The sequence below is a fragment of the Nomia melanderi genome, chromosome 6 (assembly GCF_051020985.1).
Source record: "Nomia melanderi isolate GNS246 chromosome 6, iyNomMela1, whole genome shotgun sequence".
Lineage (NCBI taxonomy): Eukaryota > Metazoa > Arthropoda > Insecta > Hymenoptera > Halictidae > Nomia > Nomia melanderi.
The window spans coordinates 17370638-17398402 of record NC_135004.1 but is presented as its reverse complement, the minus strand read 5'-3'; the positions used below and the strand labels follow the sequence as shown (position 1 = coordinate 17398402).

The window sequence follows — 27765 nt, the reverse complement described above, 5'->3', positions numbered from 1 at the left end:
AACTAATTTTGCGCTCGCCTCGGTGTGTTTTACTCGCCGTGGGAGTCCGTCGCGCGAGAAGTGGTTCGTTAAACGAAGTGCTTTCCAGTATCGCGCAGGCTGCGAAGGTTCTGGAGGACAGTCGGAAGATTGTGGGCTATTCCCACTTTTCTCTGGAATGTGACACGCTGGAGAGAGTTTTCCTGGATCTTTGTTCCCGCGCGGAGAGTGGATCGACCGTTATCAGCGCTAGCCAGGATAGCATCGTCACCGTGGATCACGTCGGTACGTTAATGAGACTGCAGATATGCATGGGAATTATATTGCAAACGTTCTACGGTCTTATGTTGTTGTATAATTTCTTGAAGCCCTTGTACTTCAGCGATGTTTCACGGGAAATACGACGAATTGAATCTAAATTAACACTTTGCACTCGACAGTTTTGTTATAGAAATATTCAACACTAAAATATAGACGTTTGTTGCGATTAATGTAACTAATTTAATCTATGAATTAAGGGATGAAAGTATTTCACTTTGATGTTTTACATAGTGATATAAAGTTCAATATCAAACTTCATAATTTTACTGTATCAATCTAACTGATGAGAGTCACCTCATTCACGAGTCTCACTCGTCATTGTACGGCAAGGGGTTAAGGGTTAACAACTGAAATTATGACACTGTCAGAGATTGCGAAACGAATTCGTTATCAATGTAGAGAAATGTTAATAAGAGACGTTTGAATCTGAAGAAATGAACGGTACCGATGTTCGAAAGGAACGATGATCAAGTTTAACCGATTACAGTTCGAGAACTCGAGTCTCGAGGATGTCGGCATTCTATTCCGAGTTTCGTCGATCCGCAGGTTTATCGATGCCGAACGACGAGGTCGATCTGATAGGCGGCGAGCCGGCCTTAAATCCCACTCCCATTAGACAGGTCAAAGCTTTGCTGAAGAAGAGAATGTGGCACTTCAGGAAAGATTGGATGACGTTCGTCGCCGGCCTCCTCCTGCCGACGACGTTCGTCGCAGTCGCCATGGGATTCTCTTTGATAAGACCTCCATCCGGTGATGAACCCGCGCTGCCTCTCACGCCGAAACTGTACGACACTCATCCGACATACTTCTACAGGTACACACAGCGACGCGATCCGGCGTATAATTACTGCCCCCTCAATTTATTAAACGACATCTCTGCTTGACATTCCATTCAGCATCGACAATGGCGGCGACCCGTTTCTGCAGAACGTGTCCTTTCAGCTGCACGATCGATTCGGGGATGATTACGCTGGCGCCTGGCAAATGTTACCGAATGTACGCCGATTGAAAGCATTATTGGATAGTATGGTAGTTAACCGATAGGCCATAGTTGTTTCTGTAACTGCATTCTCATGCAATGGAAATTTTGTTCGTTGAGTCCTTGTGTTCTGGAGATACTTTCATTCGAAGGTATCGTTCTTATTGGAGTATTAACCCTTTGCAATCGAAAGTTTTTCACTAGAAATATTCAATATTCTGCGATGATACAGACGATGTTCTTTGGAATTAATTAATGAAACATATATAAATTAAGGAAAGTTATTTTATTTCAATATTCCACATATTGATGCATCATGCAAAGCTTAATGTTATCTATAAGACTTTATAATTTTGCAAATCAAATCAAGTGGGGATTGATAGTCACCTCTCGAATGCAAAGGGTTAAGTATTAAATGAACATGCTTGGATCTCTTGGCAGTCTCTTCCTTAAATTGTTAGTAATTGTATTCGTGAATAGGGTTAATATAGATATATAGTTATAGTTAATACATGGCTATAGTTGATACATAGTTTTTAGTGATTATTTTGTGAACGAGATCAGTAGATATTTTTAGCAATTCTATTCTGTAAACAGGGTTGATAGAGAGATGTTTTATTCGATTAGGATACAGGAACTTGTCAGTGCTTGGACGGTCACCAAGTTTGCCAGGGAGTGTCGCAGGCTATCGAAGGTTTGCTGCAGGTTCTGCCTGGTAGGCCGACTCTTGATTGGATTGTGTCGACTCATCAAGAGTACATCGAGAAAAGGTAAACACCTTCGTTGCAGAACTGAATCTCAATATTTAACACTAGGTATACGGAGTCAATTTGATACTGAATTTATAAACATTACTTGGCAAACGTTTATGTCGGTTTTGGTTGATGCAGTTACAAGAATACGTAATAGCCTAATTTTAAATCTCTATTTTCCAAGATCTAAATAGTCGAACATCAATTTTTCTAGGAACAAGAAAACAAACCGGACAATAAACGTCCGTAAACCTAGTGTTAACCTTTGGTGCATCTATCGTCAAATACTTGTATATTACAAAAAATGCAATCTAATAATTAGTATATTAATTTAGCTTCTAATACAAGGTACGATCATTGTACATAATTGCACGAAATTTCAGAGAGTAATGAGAGGATCGTAAAAACGCAGGGACTGTAAACAGCTGGCTATGTTTATTTCGCTATTTTTTACAGATACGGTGGATGGTCGTTGTCACACGTCAACGACGAGCCACTCTTCGTCGTTTGGTACAACAACAAGGGTCATCACGCGTTGCCGTCCTACTTGAGCGCCCTAAACGAGGCGATTTTACGAGCGTTCGGCGTTCAGGGCCGCTTGACGACCCTAAACCATCCCTTAAGGTTGTCCAGCGATCAATTGAACCGGACCAGCCTGTAAGTTCACACCTCAGTGTCGCGACGACTCGAAAGAAACGCGCGAAATCATTTCTAAATTGCTACCACAAAAAATAGATCGCGGTCGATGGTCGATAATGGTAGTAACTCGGTCGTCGCGTTATTTTACATTTCCGCGCGCCGGCCCCGCCGAAATAAATCCCGGGCGACGCTGAAAAAATATTAAAATGAGCATTTTTGCGCTCGGCGTTGTGTCCGATAAGCGCAATCCAATTACCGGGTCGGACGCTAACGTGCCCGGCCGATCTTACCCACGTAGACAGAACGAGGCGTGCACGCGCGAGCAACGAAATCGCGGGTGTCGCGTTTACTTTTAATTAACCCGGCGTGCCGCGGTTCAACCGGATCGCGCGGCCTCGGGTTTCCTTTTTTAATCTTCCGCCTCGACGCGTCCTCGCGTGCCCGCGCTGCCACCTGTCAATAATAACGTTTCACGTGGCTCTGGGAAAGCGTTCAGTGCCTGTGCACGGCGCCGCGAAAAAGTTCAGCTGGATTTCGAATGCGTGGCGCGTATTGTCCACGCGTTTGCCTGGAAAATTGTATTTTCGAGGGGATTCTTGATTTCGGTTTGGAACGACTGTGGAGAAGGCTTCTTGAGGCTGTCAATTATAATGATTTTGTATGGGATAATTCGAAGGATCGTTTATTGCTGATGATATTGCAAATGTCAGTGTTGTTTATGCTATTGAAGATATTATTTTGTTAACCCTTTGTACTCGATTTGATGCAGCAAAATTATAAACCATGGTATTTACCATTAACCTTCGTACACTGCATCAGTACGAGAAATATTGAAAGAAACTAGCTTTGTTCCCTAATTCATGTGTTTCTCGATAAATTCATTTTAAAGAATCTTGTCCACATCTAATTAGGAAGTATTGAATATTTCAAGTGAAAAGCTTTCGAGTGCGAAGGGTTGATACTTCTGTTGCCTACAATATTATTATATTATTTATTGATATAGAAAAATAATTTTGCAGTTAGAGTACTTCCCAAAGATCAAAAGTCACCGTCTTCCACCACATTCTCAAATTCCTTTTCAAAATCAATTTATCTGAGGATCAAACGTTCGAGACTAGTTGTCGAACAATAGCACAGAGAACGAGTACCACAGAATGTTGTCCGACTCAGGTTGCAGCACGTGGCGGACGTCGGCGTGGCTCTGGTTCTTCTGATCGCGTTCAATTTGGTCGCCGCTCAAGGATCCAAGGAGCTGGTGCGGGAAAGGCTGTCCGAGGAGAAGAGGATCCTCTTCTTGGCCGGCGTCCATCCTGTCACCTACTGGACGACTGTATTAATCTGGGACTTCTTCGTGAGTGGCCGGCGAAACGGGAGAAGGAATATAAATCAAACTCGATTTACATTCGTTTCTTGGCTTTCAGGTGTTTGGCCTGTCGATCGGCTTGGCAGTGATCGTCTTCGAGATCTTTGGCCTCTCCGCCTACGTGGCGAGAGACAATCTCGCTGGTATCTGCCTGCTGCTGTTCCTTTTCGCGTGAGTGCCAATCAAATCTCCGCACCAACTTCGACAGAAACAAAACATCTCCCGATCGATGCAGATTTCCTACACTTTCAACCTAATTCCAATTCTCACATAAAGTCCCATCCAACAATATTATCAAACACCTAATAATCTAATTAAATTTAATATTGTCGCAATCTCTTCTTGACGTTATTCTGTTGTTTTTCGCTGATCAACTAACAACTGACTTTCGTCCTCTCCTGGCACTCGTATTTAGCAACTGTCGCTCTATCCCATTCGATCTCACTCATTTGCGCATTTCGTACTCATTCAAACATTCACTCGCTACAATTTTATCAACTCCTAACCGAAACTCATTACAGCTGGGCAGCACTGCCGTACTCGTACCTGCTCGAGAAAACCTTCAACGACTCGAGTCTCCCGAACATGGTGCTCTTTTGCACGAACTCGTTCATCGGCGTGATTTCTCTGGCCACCATCTTGGTGCTGGACATCCTGGGCAAATCGAAAACCGCGGAGGACATACGGAACACCCTGCACAACGTCCTCTTGATATTCCCGCAGTACGCTTTAGGCGACGCTCTGGTGCAGATCTCGAGGAACGACATCACGACGCAGCTACTGGAGAAATTCCACATGGACACGTACAAGTCTCCGTTGGGCTGGGAGCTGCTCGGCCGCCATTACGTTTTCCTCGCGACGGTCGGCGCCATCTTGTTCGCGCTGAACCTGACGATCGAGTGCCGCCTGCTGCCGGCGTGGAAGCGGCAGGGCTCGCCGTTCACGCCCGTCGAAGAGGACGACGACGTTTCGAAGGAGAGGATGAGGGTCGAAGGTGGCATGTCCGAGGACGTGCTGCAGACGGTGAAGCTGCGCAAGGAGTACAGCAGCGTCTACGGGACGAACGTGGCCGTGCAGAACCTCAGCTTAGGCGTGCAAGCTGGCAAGTGTTTCGGGCTTTTAGGGACGAACGGGGCGGGCAAGAGCACCACGTTCCGGATGCTCACGACGGAGATCATACCCACGTCCGGCAGGATCATCCTGAAGGGTCGAGAGGTCGGCAACGGGCCGCTCTGCAACGGCGACGTCGGTTATTGCCCTCAGAGCGACAGCCTCGATGGCTTCCTCAGCCCGCATCAGTGTCTAACTATTCACGGCGAAGTTTGCGGACTCGCTAACGTTCCCAAGGTGAGCCGCTGATTTATGCCGGAACTTCCGTCCCGTCCCGCGAGTTTTACGGACCTTTAACCCATTTGCATCGCTGGGAATGCCCTCGTATTGTCGAGCCAGGAACACTTCGCGGCTGACACTTTCGCTGGAGTATTCTGCGATTTTTGTGACGTTTTCTAGTGTTCCTAGATTTTTTAGTATTTTCTGATGAGATGTACGTAATGTTTTTTGAAATTGATTTAGAGATTACATAGGGAGGGATGAACCTGTTTTTCATATAGTAATGTATTGCGCAAGTTTGAACCCTTAGCACTCCTGTAGAGAAATATTAGAAATCTAATAATTGTAGGGTAGTTTCTGTAAAATTCATTAAAATATCTATTATTCCTGGTGCATTATTGGAGCCTACAGAGTTCAAAGGGTTAATATTAAATTCTATAGGTTTGCTATGGAATCAGTTATTAATTGAGTCTTCTCTTAACTGTGAAAGGTTAATATATAGTGCATCGTCTTGCAATTATCAATGGAATTAATTATCAACGAAGGAGAAAAGTGAATAATGAGTATCTTGATAATATTGTGGTTACAAAAGATGAGTTACACGATTACAGCAGTGACGCAGATAAGTTAAGCGACTTTGCTAAGGTCGAGTCGTTAATTATTTCTAGCCGGGAAACAGAGAGGCGCATGAAACGTTAAGCAGTTCGAGATTTTTCTCTTTGTTCGCGGGACTTCTGAGAACTGTTGTCCAAGATTTTCTCGCAGTTAATTCGAACGATTCTCATCGGGTTTCTTCGTTTAGCTTCGATGGCTCTCGCGGAGGTGGATTTGCATTTATACTCGAAAGTTCGCGACTGTTTATTTGATGAGGAAACTTTGGAGTTCGTAATGGTAGGGTTCTTGTATGATATTCGATGTTATTCCCGCGAAAATGGGTATTAGATAATTCTATTCATTTGAATGACAGCTTCGAACGCTTTTTACCAGTATCACATTTATGTTTCCCACGAAATATCTTCGCGTTAACAGTCTTCTTACCCAGAATTCCGCGTTAGTTTCGATTCTACCGAACACCGCGGAACTCGTGGACAATAATATTCGACGGCGTGTTTTATTAAGAAAACTCTGCAACGAGGAAGTTGGCTTCGCGATACATAATTGATGGCCCCTCGGCTCTGAACTTCCCTTTTTCCGCTTTAATGCGATCCCATGAAAAATTGTTTCAGGCAGTCGAAGCGATGCTGAAGAGACTGGATCTCTTGAAATACGCTCACAAAAGGGTGAGCAGCCTCAGCGGGGGCAATAAAAGGAAACTGTGCACTGCCTTGAGCGTTATGGCGCCGGTATCCGTGGTTCTCATGGACGAGCCGACCAGGTACGCTGGATAAATTATGAAATGCACGGGGAAACGCCGCGAGAAATAGTAAAAACGGAACATCGGTTAACGTTAAACGTCTCTCTTTTATATACACCCACTTGTTCTTATCGTAACGGCTCGAATAACCAGTTATCGAATGAAAGTAAACGAATTATTCGCTCATTCCTGATATCTTCGTTCAATTATTAAAACGACGGTAGATGTTTCTCTAAGAAAGTATCAAAAATTGGTTTAGAAATATGTAAACTGAATTATGAAGCAATTAAAGTAGATGTACTATTAGTTTCTATAGAGGAATTTCGAAAAGTCAATTTAACTGCTCGATAGTTCAGTGTCTTCACTTAGAATATCGTGTCAGACTCGTGACGATTTCAAACTGAAAAATAAATTAAATATTACTATTCTATTATTAATAGTAGTTGTGTCACAGCTAAGAAACAAATCACAGGTCAAGGGGTTGAAAGCGTCGAACTCGCGCGAGCTCATGGTTTATTTATTCCCATTGCAGCGGCATGGACCCAGCCACGAAGGATCTCGTCGCGAAAACGATAAGACGCATGACGAAGGACCAGACTTGCGTAATTCTGACCTCGCACAGCGTGGCGGAGTGCGAGAATTTGTGCAACCGGGTCGGTATTCTTGCCAAAGCCGGTCTCAGGTGCATAGGAACGCCGCAGCACCTTAAACACAAGTAAGTTCGCCTCCCTTCCGGACTTCCGAATCGCTCGTTGCATATTTAATTCGCCCCGCTGTGTCCTGCGTGACCTAGAAAAAAGAATTCACCACTCATGCGGCAACTCGGGCTAACCTAAGTAACAATGGATAATGAAATTAGAATCCCTTGCTTTCTATCTCGCGTAATTCATGCACAAACTAGTTAACACTCTACCAATTAACACGTTGACTTCAATAGTGGTATTGGCAAGTAGAACTTTCTAACTGCTCGAAAACAAGACAACTCACGTCGAATGGAGATATTTGTCACGATTTTGGAAATTATAGATGTAGAAATAGACAATCAGGATTCATATTCGTGTAATTGGATCAACGAAAATAATTGAAACATTTACCAAATAATATTTATAAAATTCAATCTACGTCGAATTGACGCGTTCCGTAAATCTAGCGTTAATATACTTGTGTTGTCAAAAACTGTCAAATATTTCTATCGAGAATTTTCCGAGTGCAAAGGGTTAATTCTTCTTATTAATCTTCGCTACGAAAGAATCTTGTTATGTAAAACGCTCAAGATTCCCGAGGCGTTCGCGTGTTGTCAGCCGAAGTCAAATCCTCGAAACTTCGCGCCGGAAGCACGAAAAACCGGCATCGGCGATACGTCGGTTTACTTTCCGCGCGGGATCTTTTGTCGAAATGTTGCGCGGAGCATTAAATTCCCCAATGGACCATCCGTCGGCCCCGGGCGAGCAGCGGCGGCCGCAAAACGACCGCCGACCGTGCGCCGTCGAATTACGAATCAATCAAAAAGCTCCATTCGATATTAACGCGACGTTAACAATTGCGGCAAATCGTTCAGATATTCCGGGCGAATATGGAGTCGGCCGATATCCGGCCGGGATTAATTTTAACCGGTGCATTTTAATGACGTTGTTTCTACTGATGGATTGTTCGTGTCGGCTCGATTTCCCCCGCGTAGCGTATTCACGGAAACTTCCCAGCAGAATTCGTCGCGCGACAATTTATTCGACGCTCGCTCGCCCCAGCTCGCTCGCCCTTCCTCCCCCGCCGCGCCCCCGGCCGACCGGCCGATTGATTTTTCCCTCGCCTCGTCGTTTCGCGAAACAACGTCCCCGGTCGGTCGCATTGAATTTTTAGCTGCATACAACTGCGGATTACGTTATTACGACGGTGTCGGCGTCGTTTCACGGGACCGGCCATTGCGACGGTACATCTGCCGGCCGATTGAACTTGTTCGTCGTTCCTTTTGAACATCGGTACCGTTGATTTCTCGAGATTCGAACGTCTCTTGTTACCTTTTCTACGCGTTGATAACGAATTCGCAACCTCTGACAGTGCCATAATTTCAGTAGTTAACCCTTAACCCCTTGCCGTGAAGATTTCTAAAACAATTTAACAGCAATCAATGCTGTTCATTACCCATGGATCAAAACAAATTATTTTGCTATTATCAATTTATTATTTACAAACGAAGCTTCCACTTCAAATAGAATGGAAAAATAGTCCCTTCCAAATAGTCCCTTCCAAGGAATTAACGGATCTATTTCGAATTAACTCACAAAAACCACCGTAACATAAGCGGAAGAAATTCATAGAAGTGACCTAACACAGTAATATTTACCATTGTAAATATTAAAATAATACTGATAAGTTACTAACGATAATAACACTAGCAACAATACAAACTAATAAAGTTCCAGAATAATGATAAAAGTAACAGCATTAACAGTACCTTCAAAATAATAAAATCGTTCTAAAGTCCCAATAAAGGTAACAGTAGCAACAGTTTCGAAATTCCAATCGAAACAACGGTTTCAATGTCCCGAAACGGTGTACACCATCAATATTCGAGTTCCGGCGTCAACGTCCTCCGCGGAATGACTCGTCGCCATAAATATTTGCCCCTCACCTTCGGGAAGCGACTCCGAGGGGCTTGAAACATCCCTCTAATGTAACCCCTGTCCGTTTTCTCTTTGCTCGGGGCGCGATCGAGTGGCAGGGAATTTACGATATCCCGCGCACGTGCGCGAGCTGTAGGTATCCGTCGTCCTACAATCCGTCCGCCTCGTTCCCCCATGGGGGCGTGGGAAACGGGCGGAAGGGGGGGGCGCAGGAATCGAGCCGACTCTCGCGAGCGGGTTTTTCGTATCGCTGGATAAACGGCGCGATATTCCCGCGGATGTATGAAATACCGTGCGCAATATCGAGGTACCAAAGGACACCGTAAACTCCGTTTACGACCCGCGTCCACGGAAACTCGATTCGAACTTCTCCGGCGCGGCGTCCCGTGATCGTCATTTCAACGGAAGATTTCCTTTTTTATGCGCCTCCCGTCTTCCGGCTCGCTTTCCTTCTTCCCTCGGGGATGTCTACGTGATGCACTGCGAAGCGAGACACGGTTCATCGGAGTTTTTGGGGATGAAATTAACCCTTAGCGTTAATATACACATAGTTTTGCGATGTGTCAGCAACTCCTACCAATTTTGATAGTAGTCCTACTGGAAATTAACCATGTTGTGACATTTCTTAGACCTGTAGTTCCCTTCTCAGTACAAACTTTGTATATTTGGAAGATGTGCTAGAAGGCGATCTCTCCAAATTTGTAATAAGAGATTCGTTTCTTTAAGAAGGGTCTGTTTTCTTTAAGAAGTGTTTAAAGCACGTGGTCCGATGGTGGACCATAAATTAAGTGCTCCATCGCTGGCTGCACTCAGTCACAGCCGAACCATCGCGTAGAATAGATCTTGTATTTTACACCATATCTCAATAAACGTACTCTTTATTTTCCATAGTAATTTTACTGTTTCTGCCTACTGCACCTCTGATACAAATCTCAGAATTACTATTATTCATTGAAATATTTAATATTAGAACTGGTGCAATATGGGAGCTTAGAGTTCAAAGGGTTAACCGTTTGAGTGCTTAGGAGCGCTGTAGCAAGTAACAGACGTTTCTCTGAGAAATTATTAGAAAAATTGATTTAGCAATACGCGATCTGAATTGTCTCAGAGTTTCCATAGAGGAATTTCAGAAAGTCAGTTTGACTGCTCAGTAGATTTAAGATAAGATAATAATAAATTTAAGATAAAATTTCAGAAGGTGCCATTTGAGACGTTAGGTAGAAACAGTGTCAATCCCATCAGAAATACATATACATACGCGAGCAGAACACAGAGAAGGTTCGTTCTGAAAAATTTCCCTACGATAAATGGAATCCCAGGGTAATTCGATTCGGTGTCTTCTTCGTTCGCCGCGGAAAGTGTTCAAGTTGCGGGGCGCAAGGGAGAGACGGTCAGAATTTCGCCATTTTCCCGGAGCGAGTCCTTTGACCGTGGTGTCGCGGTGCTCTCTGTCGCAAATGGCCATGCAAATTTATGGAGGAGGAGCCGCTACGCAGCCTGTCCTTTCCCACGGCATAATTTATCGAAGCTGATGCGCGTGTACCGATGTAAATGAATACGAATAGACGGATCTGTCGGTGAACGCGCGGGACGCGATAAATATTTGTTACGAACGCCGGGGAGCACTTCCCTTCGTTATTCAAGTTATAACTCGGCCCTGTTCTATTCTTCCTCTTCCTTATTAAGGATGCCCGGGCAGACTTCGACGGGATGCGCCGTCCCATTCACCGACGTCGGATACAGAATAATGTTCTCGCTCTTCAACTACGCGCGGCGCGAAACGTTCCCCGTTCTTTATTCTAGCGTTTATGCTAATACCATTTATAACGCGCTGGGAACGAGGATGGAACAAGTTCTCCTTGTATTTTCGCCGGTGATCAACCCCTTGCGCTCGAGAATCTTTCGCTGGAGTTCAATGACGAAGATTCTTTGAAACTAACGAGAGAACATATGTAAATTGACTCGTCGCTGTTTCAGTTTTCGTTGTATTCTCAGTGAGTCTTCAACTCTTTGCATTCTAGAATTTTTAACTGAAATTATTCAATGACGATGAAGATTCTTTGAAACTAACGAGAACACACGTAAATTGACTCTTAACGGAGCAATGTCTTCGTTGTTTGCTTTCGTTGAATTCTCAGTGAGTCATCAACCCCTTGCACTCTAGAATTTTTAACTGGAATTGTTCAGTGTTCTATGATGATAGAAATTCTTTGAAATTAACCAGAGGACATACGTAAATTGACTCTTAACAAAGTAATGTCCACACTGCGAATATTGCAGAAATAAATTTATTAGTTTCATCATTGTCATTCTTGTAATATTTACACCTAACGCGTCGAGTATCGTGCTAAGTCACTTTCGTGAATTAATTCCTTGTTGTCTATATTACAGTAGTTTTTGTAAATAAACTCGAGTTACTTGTTCCTTAAAGATTGAAAAAACAAAGCTGTTTTATTTGAATGGTTTCCATATTAACAATTTGTAGAAAAATTAATATTATATATCTAAAGGTGCTAAAGGTTAATACGTTAGTCGGTGCATCGTACGAATTTAATTTCTCGAGTTTGTTGTATCAAACACACGTACGGTGCATTTTTTTAATGCCCTCGCGTTCTCTGTCTCGACAGTACTTGCCACATACTACGACGCACGCTGTACATAGTTGAGATACTCTTAGCTCCGCCGGTAACACGTAGTTTTATTTCGGCCCCGGGGGCACTTTCAACCAAAACTAGCGTGGCGACCTGGGTCAGGTTTAATAACTACGCTTGTTTCCCGCTGCACCTCTTTCGCCGCACCTTTATTCCGTTGCTTCGTTCTATTTCATTTTATTCCACTTTAACACGGTTCTTATGTTTTCAGATAATTATTTCTATGCCGACCTCGCGAACGAACGTATGATTCACCTCTGGCATGCACGCCATTCGTTCGCCGTAGCGATTAACCGCAGAAAATAAGGGGTGGGACACTAACTAAACCTACCAGACATTTCTTCTTTCTGTAATTATTAACCCTTTGCATTCTATAGTCGCCTCTCAGTCGTTGACTGATTCGACACAGCAAAATTGTAAACTTTCCTATGTAACATTAAACTTTGTACAATGCTTCGATACGTGAAATATCGAAAGAAAATAGTTTCGTTCCTCAATTTATGAAAGTCAGTTTGAAGGAATGTCGTTGGTATCTCATTCGAAGATGTTGAGTATTTCCAATGAAAAACTTCTAGAGTGCAAAGGGTTAAAAGATAACAGACGTTTCTGAGAAACTGTTAAAGAAAACGATGTAGCGACGTGGAAATTGAATTGAAAATCAAAGTCTGAATAGATATTCTTGGAGGTTCCATAGAATTTGAAGAAGTCAATGCAGTTTCTCTAGTTTTAGTGTTAGCTGAATCACATATAGAATCATTTATCTAAATGTTTCAGTAGTTTCGTGATACCTTTATGATGACGATTATAATCGTGATAAAATTGAAATTATATTCATGGTTACACAGAGTGAAGGAACATTCCACAGATGTCTACCGTACTGTTCATAGATTCGGCGAGGGTTACGTGGCGTTCCTACGGTTCCAGCAGCCAGTATCCGCCGCGGATCTGAAGAAAGCTCTGGCGAAGTACCTGCCACAAGCTACAGTCTCCTCGAGACAGGCAACTGCGGCTCGTCTCTTGCTGCCGCGCAGCCAGGACATGCTACTGAGCATCAGCTTTAACAAGGTGAAGCTGCTCGCTGAGGAACTTAAAGCCACCGACTATACGCTCAGCCAAAGTTCCCTGGATCAGGTACGTTACCAATTGCAGCAATGATTTTGAAAATGGAATAATTATTCTGGTGTTCACTGGGATTGTACCCTAAAAATGGTACCTAGAAGTGGAACGAACTTCCACTGTCTAATCAAGAGAATTCAGTACACGACAAAATCTCAGATTAACTCTCAAACAATGATAGCTCTCTTCCCAGTTTTGCAAATCATCAGCCTCAAACTTCCAGTAACAGAATTGTGAAATCAAATGAGAATTTGGTACACTTCAACGACAGAACCTTAGACTAATTCTCAAACAACGATAAAATTCTCTTCCTAGTTTCACAAATCATCAGCCTCAAACTTCCAGTAACAGAACTGTGAAATTAAATGAGAATTCAATACACTTCAACGACAGAACCTTAGACTACTCTTCAAACAATAATAAAATCCTCTTTACAAATCATTATCCCCAAACTTCCAGTAACAGAGCTATGAAATCAAATGAGAATTCAATACGCTTCAACGACAGAACGTTAGACAAACCCAGAAACAGTATCCTCTCCCCAGTTTTCGAAATCATCATCCTCAAGTTTCCACTGACAGCGCAAGCTTCACGCGTAGCGGGAGATCGCCGTGCGAAATTAATGCCTTCGGATAGCAGGAACATCCATCGGAACGATAACATTCAGGTGTAGTCGGCAGCGTTGACAGCAAATACGGTCGAAGGGCAATTCCAAACAAACGTTTCGAATCAAACGGGAATCGATGAAGTTCTGTCCGCGCGATATATAGCACGGTCTTGTCTCGAACAGATGATGCACTGCCAGCGGAACGTCTGCCTGCGTCCGTTCGACCAAGGACGATCCTCGTTTACGTCCCACCTAGCCTGAGGAATATTAATGGATCCCCCCCAGCCGTCTTACGGTTCACACTTCCCCATAGGAGGTTCTATAGGGGTTCACGGCCGGCTACGTTGGCAACGCAGCTTTACCGCGGGGCACCGTCTGCGCTTCTAAACTCGCCTAAATGCTTTCTGATTCGCCCCCTCTCCGTAGCTTCGCTACGTTATCCGGCAAAACAGTTCCGTAATTAATTACTTCCCCGGGAACAATTTAATTTGCGCGTAACGAAGTAACTTTCGTCCCGTTTAATCTTACTCGCGAGCCGGAAGAATTTTAATGCCGCGAACACCGATACCTGCTTATGCTACAGGTCTTTATTAACCCTTGTTGCATCCCTCCTTTTCCGTTCCGATACACGTACCATCGAGGAATGTTCCGCTTAAGGCGGGATTTAGAGGGTAAACGTAATTAATTTCCTTATGGTTTCGAATTTCTAGTTTAATCGTAAGATTACTCGATCTTCGGCATGGACATTTTTAGGAAATGTGCTTTTTACGTTGAATGCCAGGACCGGTGACCAAGCAAATCGAATTACTATAATTCACTCAATGAAACGATGTTTATTCGCAAACATTTCTATATTGTAAATAATGGTATCCATTGCGGTGACGTTCAGTTTGATGAACGTGCAATGATGATAAGCCAATTCAGTCAAATGATTTAATGTTGTATTTCTTCGTAGATTTGTTTGAGGAGTGATTGAATATAGTGAATTAACTAATCAATATAATTGAAAACGATACATGTCCGTTTGATGGTTGTCTCGAGCTCCGAGTTTGAAATCATGAATATTGAGGTTTAGTTTTTCATTATGTCTTCACTGATTAACACTAGATTCACGTTTCTACACTTTATTCTATTGTTCCTAGAAAACTACGTGCTCGTTTGTGTAATCGGACTACTGGTCGAATCAAAATCAACTTAACACATTGAACGCCGGCTAAATTTCAGCTACTAGAAACATCGATTAAACCAAAATTCCTAACTTACGGAAGAGAATAAGGAATTCGACTTTGTAAATTTTACTTTGGACTTGTGTTACACGTATCTAAAATGTTACACGAAGGATTAGTAATTAAACGATAGACTAAAAATCCATTATCGCGAGACCGGCGCTCAATGTGTTATGTTACTAAATAATCATTGAAATACTCAATATTTAGTGTCAAAATCGATGAAAGTTTCGTCGGTAACATCCCTAGAAGCAAGCCATCATCGAATTTTTCATTTCTGTCTCGATTCAATCAGCAAGGTAAACTGCCGCGTGTTTTTAACCAGCCGGTATATCGCCGGAACAAATAATATGAAACGCGTCCGTGCGGGCCGCGAACGGAAAATAATAGGCGGATTTGATTATTCAGCCGTTCTCATAATTTCCCCGATACCGAATTATTATCCGACCGGCTCGGTATCGGCGGTCGCTCAATTAATATTCCCTGTGTTCCGCGATTAAACAATTCCGATCGACTTCGGCGGCGGGTTACCTTTCTATTTTCCTTTCATTATCACCGCGCCGGAAAAGTGCGACGAGTCGTCCCGGTTGTTGCTCCGCCCGATCGTTCGTTATTGCTCAATTCATCGTGAACGCGCACTCTCATGGCCGGCTGATTGAATAATCTTTTTATTTACTTCGTACCATTCGCGCGGTCTCAAAACAATTCGCCGCGTTCTAAATAATCTACCATGTAGGTAGGCGCTCATAAATATCGGAGATGTTTGCACGCTCCAATTTATGCGATCCGCTACGAACAAATATTTTTGACGCGACGCGCGCACGCCTCTAAACAATACCTCGGAATCTGTCGAGTTTATGGCGAATTATTCGTTACCTACAAATTACCTCGGTTACCACTTGATGCGATGTAAACTATAAAATTTGATATTCAATGTTCAACTGTATATAACGCATCGGTGTGTGAAATGTTGGGATAAAAAGCTTTGTTTCTCGATTCACTTGCAATTTCTCTTGGAGTTAATTTAAAAAAATGTCTAGTTAGAAAATGTTAAATATTTCTAACGAAGTACTTCCGAGTGCAAAGGGTTAAAGAATCAAATGAATTCGTAGTTTTGTCTGGTTACGTGTAACTATTGAAAAGTGGCAAGTTAGTATTGGAAATGAGCGGAAATATGAAGATTGAGCAATTAGGTGGGAGAATGATTAACTCTGCACTCGAGAGACGCCATTTGATTCGATGGCTGAATTATAAGATCGCTGTTCAATATCGTACTTCATAACGTAATTATTACATATTGAAATAATTAAATATTCGAATAAAATAGTTCCATCCATAGTATTACTTCTGTTTAATTAAATATTCAAATAAAACAGTTATATCAATAGTATTACTTCTATTTAATAGAATGAGCGATCTAACCAATGCTTCCTTAGAAAGCGACGAATATAAAACTTTCGAGTCCAAAGGTTTAATTAGGTTAATTAATAATGGATACTAAGAGCACTCTCAGCCTAGCCATCAAGCGGCCGTATCATTTGCAACTGCTGAAAATATTCCCGCAGATCCCATTTCTTAAAGTCGACGTCCCGAGGAAGATAAATAATTTTCTAAGGTCTTCCAGCCTCTATCAAACCGGCCCTAATTTAAAGTTCTCTAATTAGCGAGTTAAGGGAACACGTATTCCCGAGGAATTCCGGGATTAAAAGTTTCAGGTCCTAGGGCCGGAGTGGCGCGGCGCGGGTTAAATCGATGACGATTAATTACATCCAACTGTGCTGGAAATTAGTTATTAAAGGTGATTCCATGGGGGTGGCGCGGGAAGGATAGGGCCGTGGCTAAGACCGAGCAGCCTCTGTCTGCGAGTTAATCCCTGGGGATCGGCTTTGTGTACGGGTAAACATAACCGGATCAACAAATCCAGCGACAGCCGCGCGGAGCGTACACGGTCTGGAATCTTATCTCCATTAAGGAGACGGGCCGTGTTCGCGCGAGACGCGAACAAACGATGCGAACGTGATTCCATTCAGCTCGGGAGCAGGCTAGCGGCGCGCGCAGTTCGAGTTACTCGAAGAAATCGAGAAGTCTTGGACTACTGGTCTGATCTTGTGTTCAATGCAATCATGTTCGAATGTGGAATTTTTCAAATTTTCATGTAACTTGTCTACTTTTTTGGGAATTTGCTGACTTTTAGCAGTTGAGAAAGTTCGAACATTCGAGTTATTTCGATCGATCAACCATTATTCGACTCGTAATTCGAGTTACTCGAGCAAATCGAGAACTATGCATCATTAGACTAATCCCTCTCGAACAGGGAATCCTCTAAAATTCGAGGAACTTGTTCCTTTCCGTAACAGTTCGTCGATTTCAAGCAATTCGTAGACTCAAGGACTCTTCTCAGCTCGAGTAACTCACCGTTACTCAACTCTGAATTCGAGTTACTAGAAGAAATCGAATGACGAGACTATTTCAAACGTCTAAGCTGCTGGACATCGTTCGAAAGAAGCGCGAGTTACTCGAAAAATCGACACTTCTTGCAAACCTGGTTCCTCGCGCGAGTTCCGCGCGAGTCTCCTCGTGGCTCGTCTATGAGTTATTTAAGTGCAGCGGCCGATTTCGCGAGAAACATCTGATTGATCGCTCTCCGGCGGACGCTTCTAACGGCGTGTCCCGTTCGACCGGCAAATAGACGGTGTCGTGTTTTTATGGGCCGTCCACGTTGAAGCTTGATTTATACGGCAACACAGCACTGACGAGCCCGGCAATTGCACTGACAACAGTAAATCTAACCCGGGCTCGTGACGTTTAGGTGGGCGAATTTTTCGCCACATTCCGGGCTTATGATGAAGCGACTCATTGAGCGGCGCGCCGCGCGAGAAGAAGGGAGTTCCGAATTTCCGTGATAGATGCAACGCATTAAATGCAGAGGGCCAATCGCGATGAACGCGCGCTGAGGGATGGACATTTCGAAAGTGGTAGTTTATCGTTTCTGAAACAAATGTATCGCGCTCCGCGGAATTATCGTGCTTTTATAGCGACGCGAACAAGGATGCCACAACGTTTGCGACAGTATTTAGAACAATCTGTGGCATTTTGCGGACGAAGATTGTTTATGGTATAAGGAACCTAAGGCAGATCCTGTCGAATTACACACCGAATGCTTAAATAATGGAGAGAAAAGAAACAATGTACTGATATTTTGCTGTTTCAGTAATTAAATCGCTTCTGTGCAACTCAGTATTACAAATATGAGAGTTTGTTCTCGGCAGTGTCGACATTCGTCCGCAAAGGGTTAAATGTTCTTAAATATTCTCCTTATTCGTGTTTCACGAGGTTCACGTTTCACCTTATGGCAGTCTTAACGCGTTCACTGTCGGATTACTGTTCTACTTAGCACCAATCGCATCAAATCCCATCAATAGTCAGATTTCTTACGTTAAAACTGTGAATGTTAACTTAAGAAACTTAAATTGAAGGTATTAAAACAGAAAATATAGTTGGACAAGTAGAATTACAATAGAAAATTGTCTTTCATCGCATTATACGTAATTGTATTCCCTATAAAATAAGAATCCTACATAATCCAGTAAAACAAAGATATATCAATCTCACATTGAAGTCGAACACTAGAAATCGCGCATAAAAATTCACTAGCCTCGACGCGCATTGGAGCCGATCAGCGAGGTCAGAGATTCAAATGTGTTTTTCAACACTGGAGAGGGGAAATCCGAAAGTCCAGCCGTCTAGGATTTAAAACGAAGAGAAACGAGTATCGCTTAAATGGAGGTGCAGCCGTGTTTACTTTCCCGCGGTCCCTCAGTAATCCCGCACTGAATAAATGTCTAAAGAGTGTTAATTATAATCAGCTGGCACGCCGAGTCACGTAATCCCGCGGTGTAACTTTTTTAACCGGCGGTTAAATTACGCCCCCTTTATTAACCGTCTCATGCAAATTGGAGCCGGCTTCCGCGATTCTGAGAGGGAATTTCGCGCGGAATCGCCGCCCGGCTAGATTTGACGCCGGGCAAAATGCGAAATTCCTTTTTCTCGTCGCTCCGCCCTGCCTCTTATTTCCGCGTTCCTTTTTTTCCCTCGCTCCCTTTATGATTCTCACCTCTTTCCCTCCGCATTTCTATTTTTTCTCGCGATTTCTCCGCGTTCCCTCGCGCCTCTCTCTTTCTACGATCCTCTCGTTTTATTCTTCGCGTTCCTGTCACTTCCGTGATCCTTTCAGGTACTCGTCGCTACGTAATGGTGATCGAGCTTTGTAGGCGTTTGTACGCGGTTTGACTTATAAAACTTATAGACTTAATACCACGAAGGCCAACACACGACTCTCCATCACGCACAAAAATGTTCTCAGCTGTCTCTCGCCAAAATGTCCTTCACGCACGCATTTCCACTCGCTTTTAACACACACCCCCATTCGCTGTCTTTCTCACCCTTGCACCCTTCTCGCTCGCATCTTTCGTCCATAGTCAAAATTCACGCAGTCGCGTGCACGCTTTTCTCGCGGTCCAGTCGGTCAGTTCCAGACACTCTTTCTCGTATTCTTTCAGCCACTCGAGATTTTCTAAACGCAGTCACACTATTTTCCAAACATCCCGGCGCCGGTCCGTCGCAATACGACCTGCTCGCCCTTACGCACGCACAACAAACCATTCATCCTACAATACTTTAACCTAAATAATTCTAGATACTACAGAACGAAACGGGAAGGCTATGAGACTTAACACTTCCCTCCTCTCCCCTCATTTCTCCTTTATATTCTTGTATCCATTTCAGATTTCGCATTTTGAATCTCTCTTCCCATTTTTCCTGTTTCCACTCCCGCGTCCCTCACGCGTTCCCCTCTAATTGCGTTTCCCGTGCAACGACGCCGAGCGGCCGCGCGAGGTTGCGTAATCTCGCGGAAAATGGAGGAGACAATTGAGCGGGGAGCGTGGAAATTCCAGCCGAAGGACGAGCGCCGCCTTTCACGGGGCCGGGGAAAAAACATCGATCGGTCCGAAGCGATTCTCGGACGTTGCGTCGCTCGGCCGCCTGCTTCCAGAGGAACTTACTCTTTGCTTCACCTGTTAACCTGATAGCTTTTCGTTCGGAGACGCCCGCGCAGCCGGCTGGAAATGAATGGAAACGCCGCGACTCGCCTTTCATCTCGCGTCCTGTCGCTCGTTAACAATTGCCACGTGTTCCTCGTTCGCTGCGCCGCTGGCGACCGTTGTCGCGTACACGTGAATTCGCTTGTTGAACTCTTTGTTTGCTTGGAAGCCGGATGTTCCGCTTTAGAATCGAAATATTCGCGAACTTAATCGTTGTCAGAGACTCTTACGTGTTTCTATGGAGGTACATTGAAGTAAATTAGTGGTTAAAGTGTGTTAAACTAATAGCGTAGCTTGAGTTTTGTAGATTATCAGGATAAATTTTGACGAACGTCGACACTTCGAGATCAGATCATATTTGCGACACTAAACAAGTGATTTAATTAGTAAAACAGCAGGAGATCGGTACGTAGTTTCCCTTTTCCAATTATTTGAGCGATCGATCTATAATTTTGCTTCATCTGCCGACGGTTTTCTATAATCGAATGAATTAACGTCGACGTGAACCTCAACGCGAGAAACCAAGAGCACTTCGGACCACAAAGGGTTAATATCACTGAACAAGCTAAATAATCAACACTTTTTTCTATATTTACTTGTAGTATCACAATTGTACCATTTAAGGGTAACATTTCAATGACTCCCAAATATTCTTGAATAAACAGAGCGTCGTATTAAGCTGTAATCGAATGAATTAACGTCGACATGAACCTCGACGTGAGAAACCAAGAGCACTTCGGACGGCAAAGGGTTAACAAGGTTTCCGTTCGTCGTGGAATGAAATTCTTCGGTTCGAGCACGTTCAAAGACGATCGAACGGATGCGATATAATTGTACATCCTCCGGATTCGGGCGTGGATAACGTTCGAGCGTGTTTATCGCGTTCCGGGGCACACGGCCGATGGCTGCCGGTGGTTCGCTGACTGCACACCGACCGCGCGTAATTCGGTTTACGTTTCAAACTGCGAAATTGTTCGCGCCATTGTTGCCAAAGACGCTTACGGGACGCGGGGATTTCCTGGGAGCGCCCTTTAATATAATATCCGCGTGAACTAAGTTTCCGTGAATTAAGGTCGTCGTCGCGGGCGTAACTTCGCGCTCCCCGACCATGATTCGAATGTGTCCCGGAACGTGTTCGCCAATTAAGACCGAGTATCGCGACCGCTTTCGGACTCTTGGAGAAGTTCACCTGGAAAGTGGATCGCTTTCCTGTCTGAGGGAACCGGGGACGCTCCGGGGGGAACGTGGAATTTGTTCACGCATGCGTTTGTTCAAGTTTTAATGGAGTGGGCTTGTGGTTTGTAGTTTGCGTAGGAAAAAGGGAAGAGTTTGGTGGGGGGTTGTGATTTGTATTGGGGTTGGTGGGCTATGATTTGCGATTGATGCAATGAGAGAGTGAGTGTTGGATATTTTTGCAGTTTTATATTTCTGTGTTTCAATATTTCAATATTTCAATATTTCAATATTTTAATATTTCTATATTTCTGTATTTCAATATTTCAATATTTCAATATTTCAATATTTCAAAATTTCAATATTTCAGTCTTTTAATATATCAATATATCAATATATCAATATTTCAATATTTCAATATTTCAATATCTCTATATCTCTATATCTCTATATCTCTACATCGTACCTCTGTACCTCTACATCCCTATATCTCTGTATCTCTGTATTTCTATATCTCTATATCTCTGTATCTCTACATCCCTACATCTCTATATCTCTGTACCTCTATATCTCAATATCCCTGTATCCCTATACCTCTACACCTCCACATCTTCACAAATGTACACCCCGAAATCTCAACATCCATACCACTAAATTCCATCTTCGAATCTAAAACCCCAAATACCAAATATTCCCATCGAAACCAAAGAGAATCAATTGAAAGAACACTTCAGTATCTGCCCATCATAAAAGCAATCCTTCCAAACTTCTTTCAAACGTCTCCCCGAGATCACATCTTACCATATTAAATGCCATCAAGATACCATTCACAATCCAACAGTTCCCAAGGCACAGAACTCTTTTTTACCCTTCCTGGATAGCGTGCACCCGAAATCCGAGGGATCTTTTTTCCAGACATCTCATCCGAGAACTTCTTATCTTCATTCAAAAGTTCCCGAGGGATATCGCCGCCCGGGCGAGTTCGGAGAATTGAAAATATCGAAAAAACGCAATTCCCCCCGAAGGATCCAGCGGCGCGAGACAAATTCCGACTCGTGTCCGCGGAATTGCGGCGAACAAGTTCGCCGGAGACGCGCGGTTTTCGCCTCCCCGGGCCGGCGGGGTTGCATGTAAACCGCATAAACTCGCCTCGTTGCGGGAGTTTCCAGATTTTTATGGTTCCCCGCCGTCCCCGTCGCCCCCGCTCCATTCCGCGTCCCTCCCGCTCCTGTTTTGTTCCCGCTTTCGCCAGACATCTCGTCACGGAGGACGCGATAAACGACGGCCGAAACTTTACGCCGCACCGTCGAAACGAAACAGCGACGCCGTTGTGCAACTATCGCTGTTCGTATTTGCAATAATTGTCAATTTGTTCGTCACGGTGCGTTCCGCGCGGCACACTGCCGGCGGTTCCGCGATAAATTCCGAGAAATTTTCAGCAAATGCGTTACGCCTCTCTGCGTCGAAGCGAATCGATGCCTCGAGTGGGATCGTAACTTTGTGTTTTATGTGGAAAGTATACGCGTGGCTGGTTGCTGCAAGCAATAATCGGACTAATCGTTGGAAATGATTTTTTCAAGATAGGGACATGCTTTATTAGCGTAATGTAATTAAACTTTCGATGGTCTCGGAAACTTAGATTATACTGTCGTTTTGTGCATTTTTGTATTGTCACTATATTCTAGTCTTTTATGCTGTCTATATTATTATTATTATTCTTACTATTAACCGTTTTGTGGACTTTTGTATTGTCACTATATTCTAGTCTTTGATGCTTATATTATTATTATTATTCTTACCATTAATATTGTCATTATTATTATTACTAGTCGCGTGGATTTTTATAATATATTATTTTCCAGCATCGAGAATTAACATTTTGATGCGACGCCTTCACAGAGTACAGGGCGTAATGGATTAAATGAGTTTTAATTTTGCAGGTGCTCGTTAATTTCTCGGAGGAAATGGACACAGAGGTGGAAGGCTTGACGTACAGCCGGGATAGCAGCAACAACGTGTCGAGCACCTACTCCAGCAGGGACACCATACACATGGAAACGTTTTGATTAATTTCCCACGTTAGTTCGCTCGATTTTTATGGGATTTCCAGTAATACTTAATTCAAGCCACACGTAACACGCGGATCTGACGTCCCTCGGGACGCAGGTCGGCGCGAGCCCTGTGATAGCTCAGTTTCCTCCGTTTAGTACCAGATCTCCGTACAATAAGAGCCTGAAACCACCTATTACTTAAACAAGAGAATCAACGCACACCGCCAGAGACGGGCAAAACGAAACAGAGCCGACACAACGAAACGAGAATAAGAAAACGTTGAATTTTAGCTCAATTTTAAAGAAACAGTTTCTCTTAAGGTCGTTACACGAGCAACGCGTTTTATCCTATAATCTTAAGCGATCAAAGATACCGTAGTAAGATCATGAAACAAAGAACCCAAAAATGATGAAGATACTAGATACGATCATAGAGAGCATGTAAATATAAATATATTTTTATAGACTATAGCGATTAGCAGTGTTATCCATTTTACTACAGACTATCAGTATCCAAATAAAACAAAGATCACATGATACACAACATTCACCCCGCCGATTTTAAACAAATATACACAACTAGGCGTAAGATCTATACTTATATCACTTATTAGTACTATTAACTCTCACTTCGCGAGATAATTCCAAGAACGAAGCTCCCTACGAAACGAGCCAGCGCGTCTTTTATCCGTAGCGTTAATTGTTAAAGTTAAGTCCTACGTTGCTCACTACCTTCACAATAAATTAGCTACAAGAAACACCGTACGTATAGTGCGCTCACCGCGTTTTTACCAAACGTTTGACTTAATTCATTCGCATTCGCACGTCGTCGCGTGATGTATCTGTTGCAGCGAACCTGGCACTTTCGTCTGATTGGCCAGATCTAAAGGTACACGCCCTTCCTACATGAATATTCAGACAAAGAGTGGGGAGCGCCGTTTCCAGGCTCGCTATTGGAGTTCTCCGAGCGACTGTCTCCGCCCCCATGACGTCACGAGTGCCAGGTTCGCTGCAACAGGCCCTCCATTCACGTTGAAAATCAAAGATATCGTTGCGAGTAATGGGTTTGAGTCTTCCAACGTTTCATTATACACGTTGCACTGGAACAAAAACTGAGGAAGGCTCAAACCCATCGTTCACAGCGATCTTCCATCGTCGAAAGTTTCAACGTGTATAGACCTTAAGGGCCTCTGCACACGAGCGATTTTGAAAGAACAAAGACGTGACAGAAAAACTCTGTTCGTCAGTTACTCGAAAACAAGAAAGAAATGTGTATATTTCTCATGACGATTGATCAATTGCTGAGCTGGTGATCTAGCAACAAATCCCTATAATGATGAGAAACATATATATTTCTTCTCTTTCGATAGTATACGTTCTATAAGATGAAATTTGCTCTGTATACGTGAAACGAACACGAACACGAAATCACCATCGTCACCGCGAGATCGCGCGGCTCGTGCGCACAGGCCCTAAATCGTCGTATCGTTAATCGATAAGCCGCACACGGCGCCGCTAGTATTATTATTTAGAATTTTAATTAAGGGTCGGTACACAGAAGGCGGGCTGGATGTCCCGGCTGTAATTCCGGGATGCAGCGACTGGTTTCCTGGTTCGACACACATCGGGTCCCGATAAGAGCCCCGTTCGCGCGCGATAAACTCGGATCGCGTTCGCAGAAAATGAAGAAACCGGGTCAGCCGTTCGAAAATTTCCACGTACGCCCGATAACACGTTACGTTTATCGGATACGGCCGCGTGTCGTTTTCCCCGCGCCGGGAAACCGACCGATGCGATCGATTGGTTGTAGGTTTACACCCCCGCCAGGACGCAACACGGTCTTGCCGTGGCTGTTTGTTGACCCTGCTACGGTTCTCGGTTCGGCTGTGTATTCGAGGTATTATTGGAAAGAGCGGAATAGCAACGTGTTCCTGCGACAACCTCAAATTCGAATTAAACATATTTTTAATACGTTCGATGGCGAACGACTCGATATTCAGTCGGAGAACACTCGAACTGAAGGGAATGTGATTATTTTTATTATGAGTAGGAATGTGATTATTTTTATTATGAATAGGAATATGATTATTTTTATTGTGGATTGTTTCATTGAATTGCGTTGTTGTTATTGCAAAATCGATTGCCACAAGGAAATTTTATTAACGGAATCAGAAGACGACTAAATTGAAGATCGGCTCGAATGATTCGAACGTAGCAGGGGTAACTGTTAACTACCGAGTGCTTCGAACGATTAATATGTAACAAGTCTAAGAATTACGATTATAAATTCATGTTTGTTTGATGTTGCTCGTAACTTTAAGAAAATTGAAACCAGTCGGTTCGATCGATAGTACTAGTGTTCAGGTTTTCACCGGGAACGTTTATTTTTGCTACTTAACGCGAGGCGAAAATTCTGCAGGAATGTACGAATTCAGAGTTCCTTAATAAAGATGTTTTTTAAACGGTTTCAATGGCGATCGTTTGCTTCTCGTATGAGTGATCTGTTTAGGGACCATGGAATATTTTACATGTGCCTGTAAATTCGATGGAAGAATAATTCAAAGGATTCGTATTACATTGTACGAGTTTTCGGTGAAATGTGATTCATTTTTTAGTGTACACCGTGTAGATGCGCGGTAGAAGTAGGTAGGAAGATAGTTAAAGAAATTTCAGACGCGTGAAGTTAGAATCCTTGACTTGGACAACTAAGGGAGATAACGGTTGATTATCGTTACAGCAGATCGTGATAATGGAAACATAGCGATGTTTGATTAACCGATGGTAGATACGATCAATCAGATAGCGTCATTGCGAAACTATTTGTGAAGTAACGATTGCCCGGCGAAATATCTGGTATCAGTCTTGATAAAGTTTCCATTAAGGAAACCGTTATCCTACAGCGAGGTCTCTAACTAATTGGAAAACTTTCGAACTTTCAGGTGACGTCGATGCCTTTTTAAACGGTGTTCACGACAAATTCTTAACAGAAGAATTTTCTTTTAAAATAGACAACTGGTGGAATTGTAAAATTCAACGTGCATCAGATCGAGGCGTTAAACTTATCGGTAAAGGAACTTCCGTCGCCACGATTTTTTCGTTGTATATCTACGGAGTTTATCTGTATTTACGTCGCTCCGTTAATTGCTTCCCCTTTATCCTGTTTTTCAGGCACTTTCTATTTTTACCTGTTCCCTCGCCCTGTTATCGTTATTCCATATCTTCTTTTCACTTTTATACGCCTTATCGAACGATTCTTACGTAATCAGCGTTTCGATCTGCGCAAGGAGCACGAGATTATTGTTATTATCTTGATAAAGTACGGCAGATTGGATTACTCTCTGATAAATAATCGTGGAGAGCTCATTCTGCATGACTAAGAGGCCTAAGTAACAACTTGCCATTTAGAATCTCTGGTGAAATATTTTCTATTTTTCGATGTCTTATTCTGTTCATAGAATGTGAAAATTATAGAGGAATTCTTTCGTGCGAAGGACGCGTAATTTCCGTTTCAATTAGAAGAATATTTTCGTAGTTAGAAGCGCTGCGAACCTATCGTGAACGTCGATATCTACACCTGCATGAATTACGTAGTCGATATGCCTTCGATAAGGACTCGCAATCGCGGCCTATCTTCAATGGAGAATTTCCCTCTGCGCGCGAGTCGAGCTCTCCTAACGGCATCGACGAACCGCTCGAATGATGTAACCCGTTACGATACGATTACCACGTCCGTTACACTGGTATCAATGGGTTTTTCACGTGCCCTTTCTAATCTTGCCAGTTATAAGATAACCGTGGATGTATGAAGCCCTGTACACGCGTCGAAGCACGTTGCGATGCACATGTTAACACTAGAAGCATTTCATACGATTAACATGCAATTCCTATAAAAATTGTAGGAATATATTATTTTCAGTTTCTTCGGACATTCATTATAGTACTCAAATGAAGCTATTTGTTTTCAAAATCATTTCGAATATCCAATGCTTCGGAGATATCAATAATTGCTAAACAAACAAATCGAAACATTTTGACTGGCACGTAGTTCTAATTTCTTTTAAAATTATCCAATGAATAACATATATATTCTATCAATCCTTTCGAACTTTATAACATCACTTTGCTGTAATTAGTCGATGCTATTTTTATCGTCCACCATTTTCTATTCATCAGCAATGAAAGCATCGCGCAGACACACGAAAATAGATACAGGGGGAACGTGTTATCCAGAAGTTTCAATACAGTTCATTAATGTCGTGCCGACTCGATTAAGTAAATTGTAAAGGGATTCGCCGGAAGGGAACCTGTTACAGTTGTCACCGGCAGACAGGAAAAGGGACACGGAAATAATATCCATCGCAACGGGAAACAGCTGCTGACAGAATCGTTCCGCCGTCCTGTCTCCCCTCGTTAACTATGGAATAATAATTTCATCGAACGAGCCCGGTCTCATTATTCTTCCCGCAGCCGCGACCGTCTCCCACCCCCCTCTTTTCTTATTT

The 27765-nt window shown here is 43.2% G+C and overlaps 1 protein-coding gene and 1 long non-coding RNA gene across 9 annotated transcripts in view; one reads left to right on the top strand and one right to left on the bottom strand.

The window, feature by feature from the left end:
- ldd (lipid droplet defective) overlaps positions 1-25734 on the top strand; it is a 68096-nt gene extending 42362 nt beyond the window's left edge. For 5 of the 7 annotated variants that reach the window (XM_031983737.2, XM_076368300.1, XM_031983736.2 and 2 more), the window contains 12 exons: positions 89-264; positions 847-1114; positions 1197-1296; positions 1907-2049; positions 2488-2688; positions 3841-4021; positions 4092-4204; positions 4555-5380; positions 6589-6737; positions 7249-7431; positions 12876-13119; positions 23153-25734. In XM_031983737.2, the coding sequence (XP_031839597.2) occupies positions 89-264; positions 847-1114; positions 1197-1296; positions 1907-2049; positions 2488-2688; positions 3841-4021; positions 4092-4204; positions 4555-5380; positions 6589-6737; positions 7249-7431; positions 12876-13119; positions 23153-23278 (2710 nt within the window). In that variant the 3' untranslated portion in view covers positions 23279-25734. The other 2 variants (XM_076368301.1, XM_031983741.2) reach the window with 2 other exon arrangements.
- Positions 1-27765, bottom strand: part of LOC116430081 (uncharacterized) — a 125498-nt gene that overhangs the window by 15919 nt on the left and 81814 nt on the right. The gene's annotated exons all lie outside the window — the stretch shown is intronic.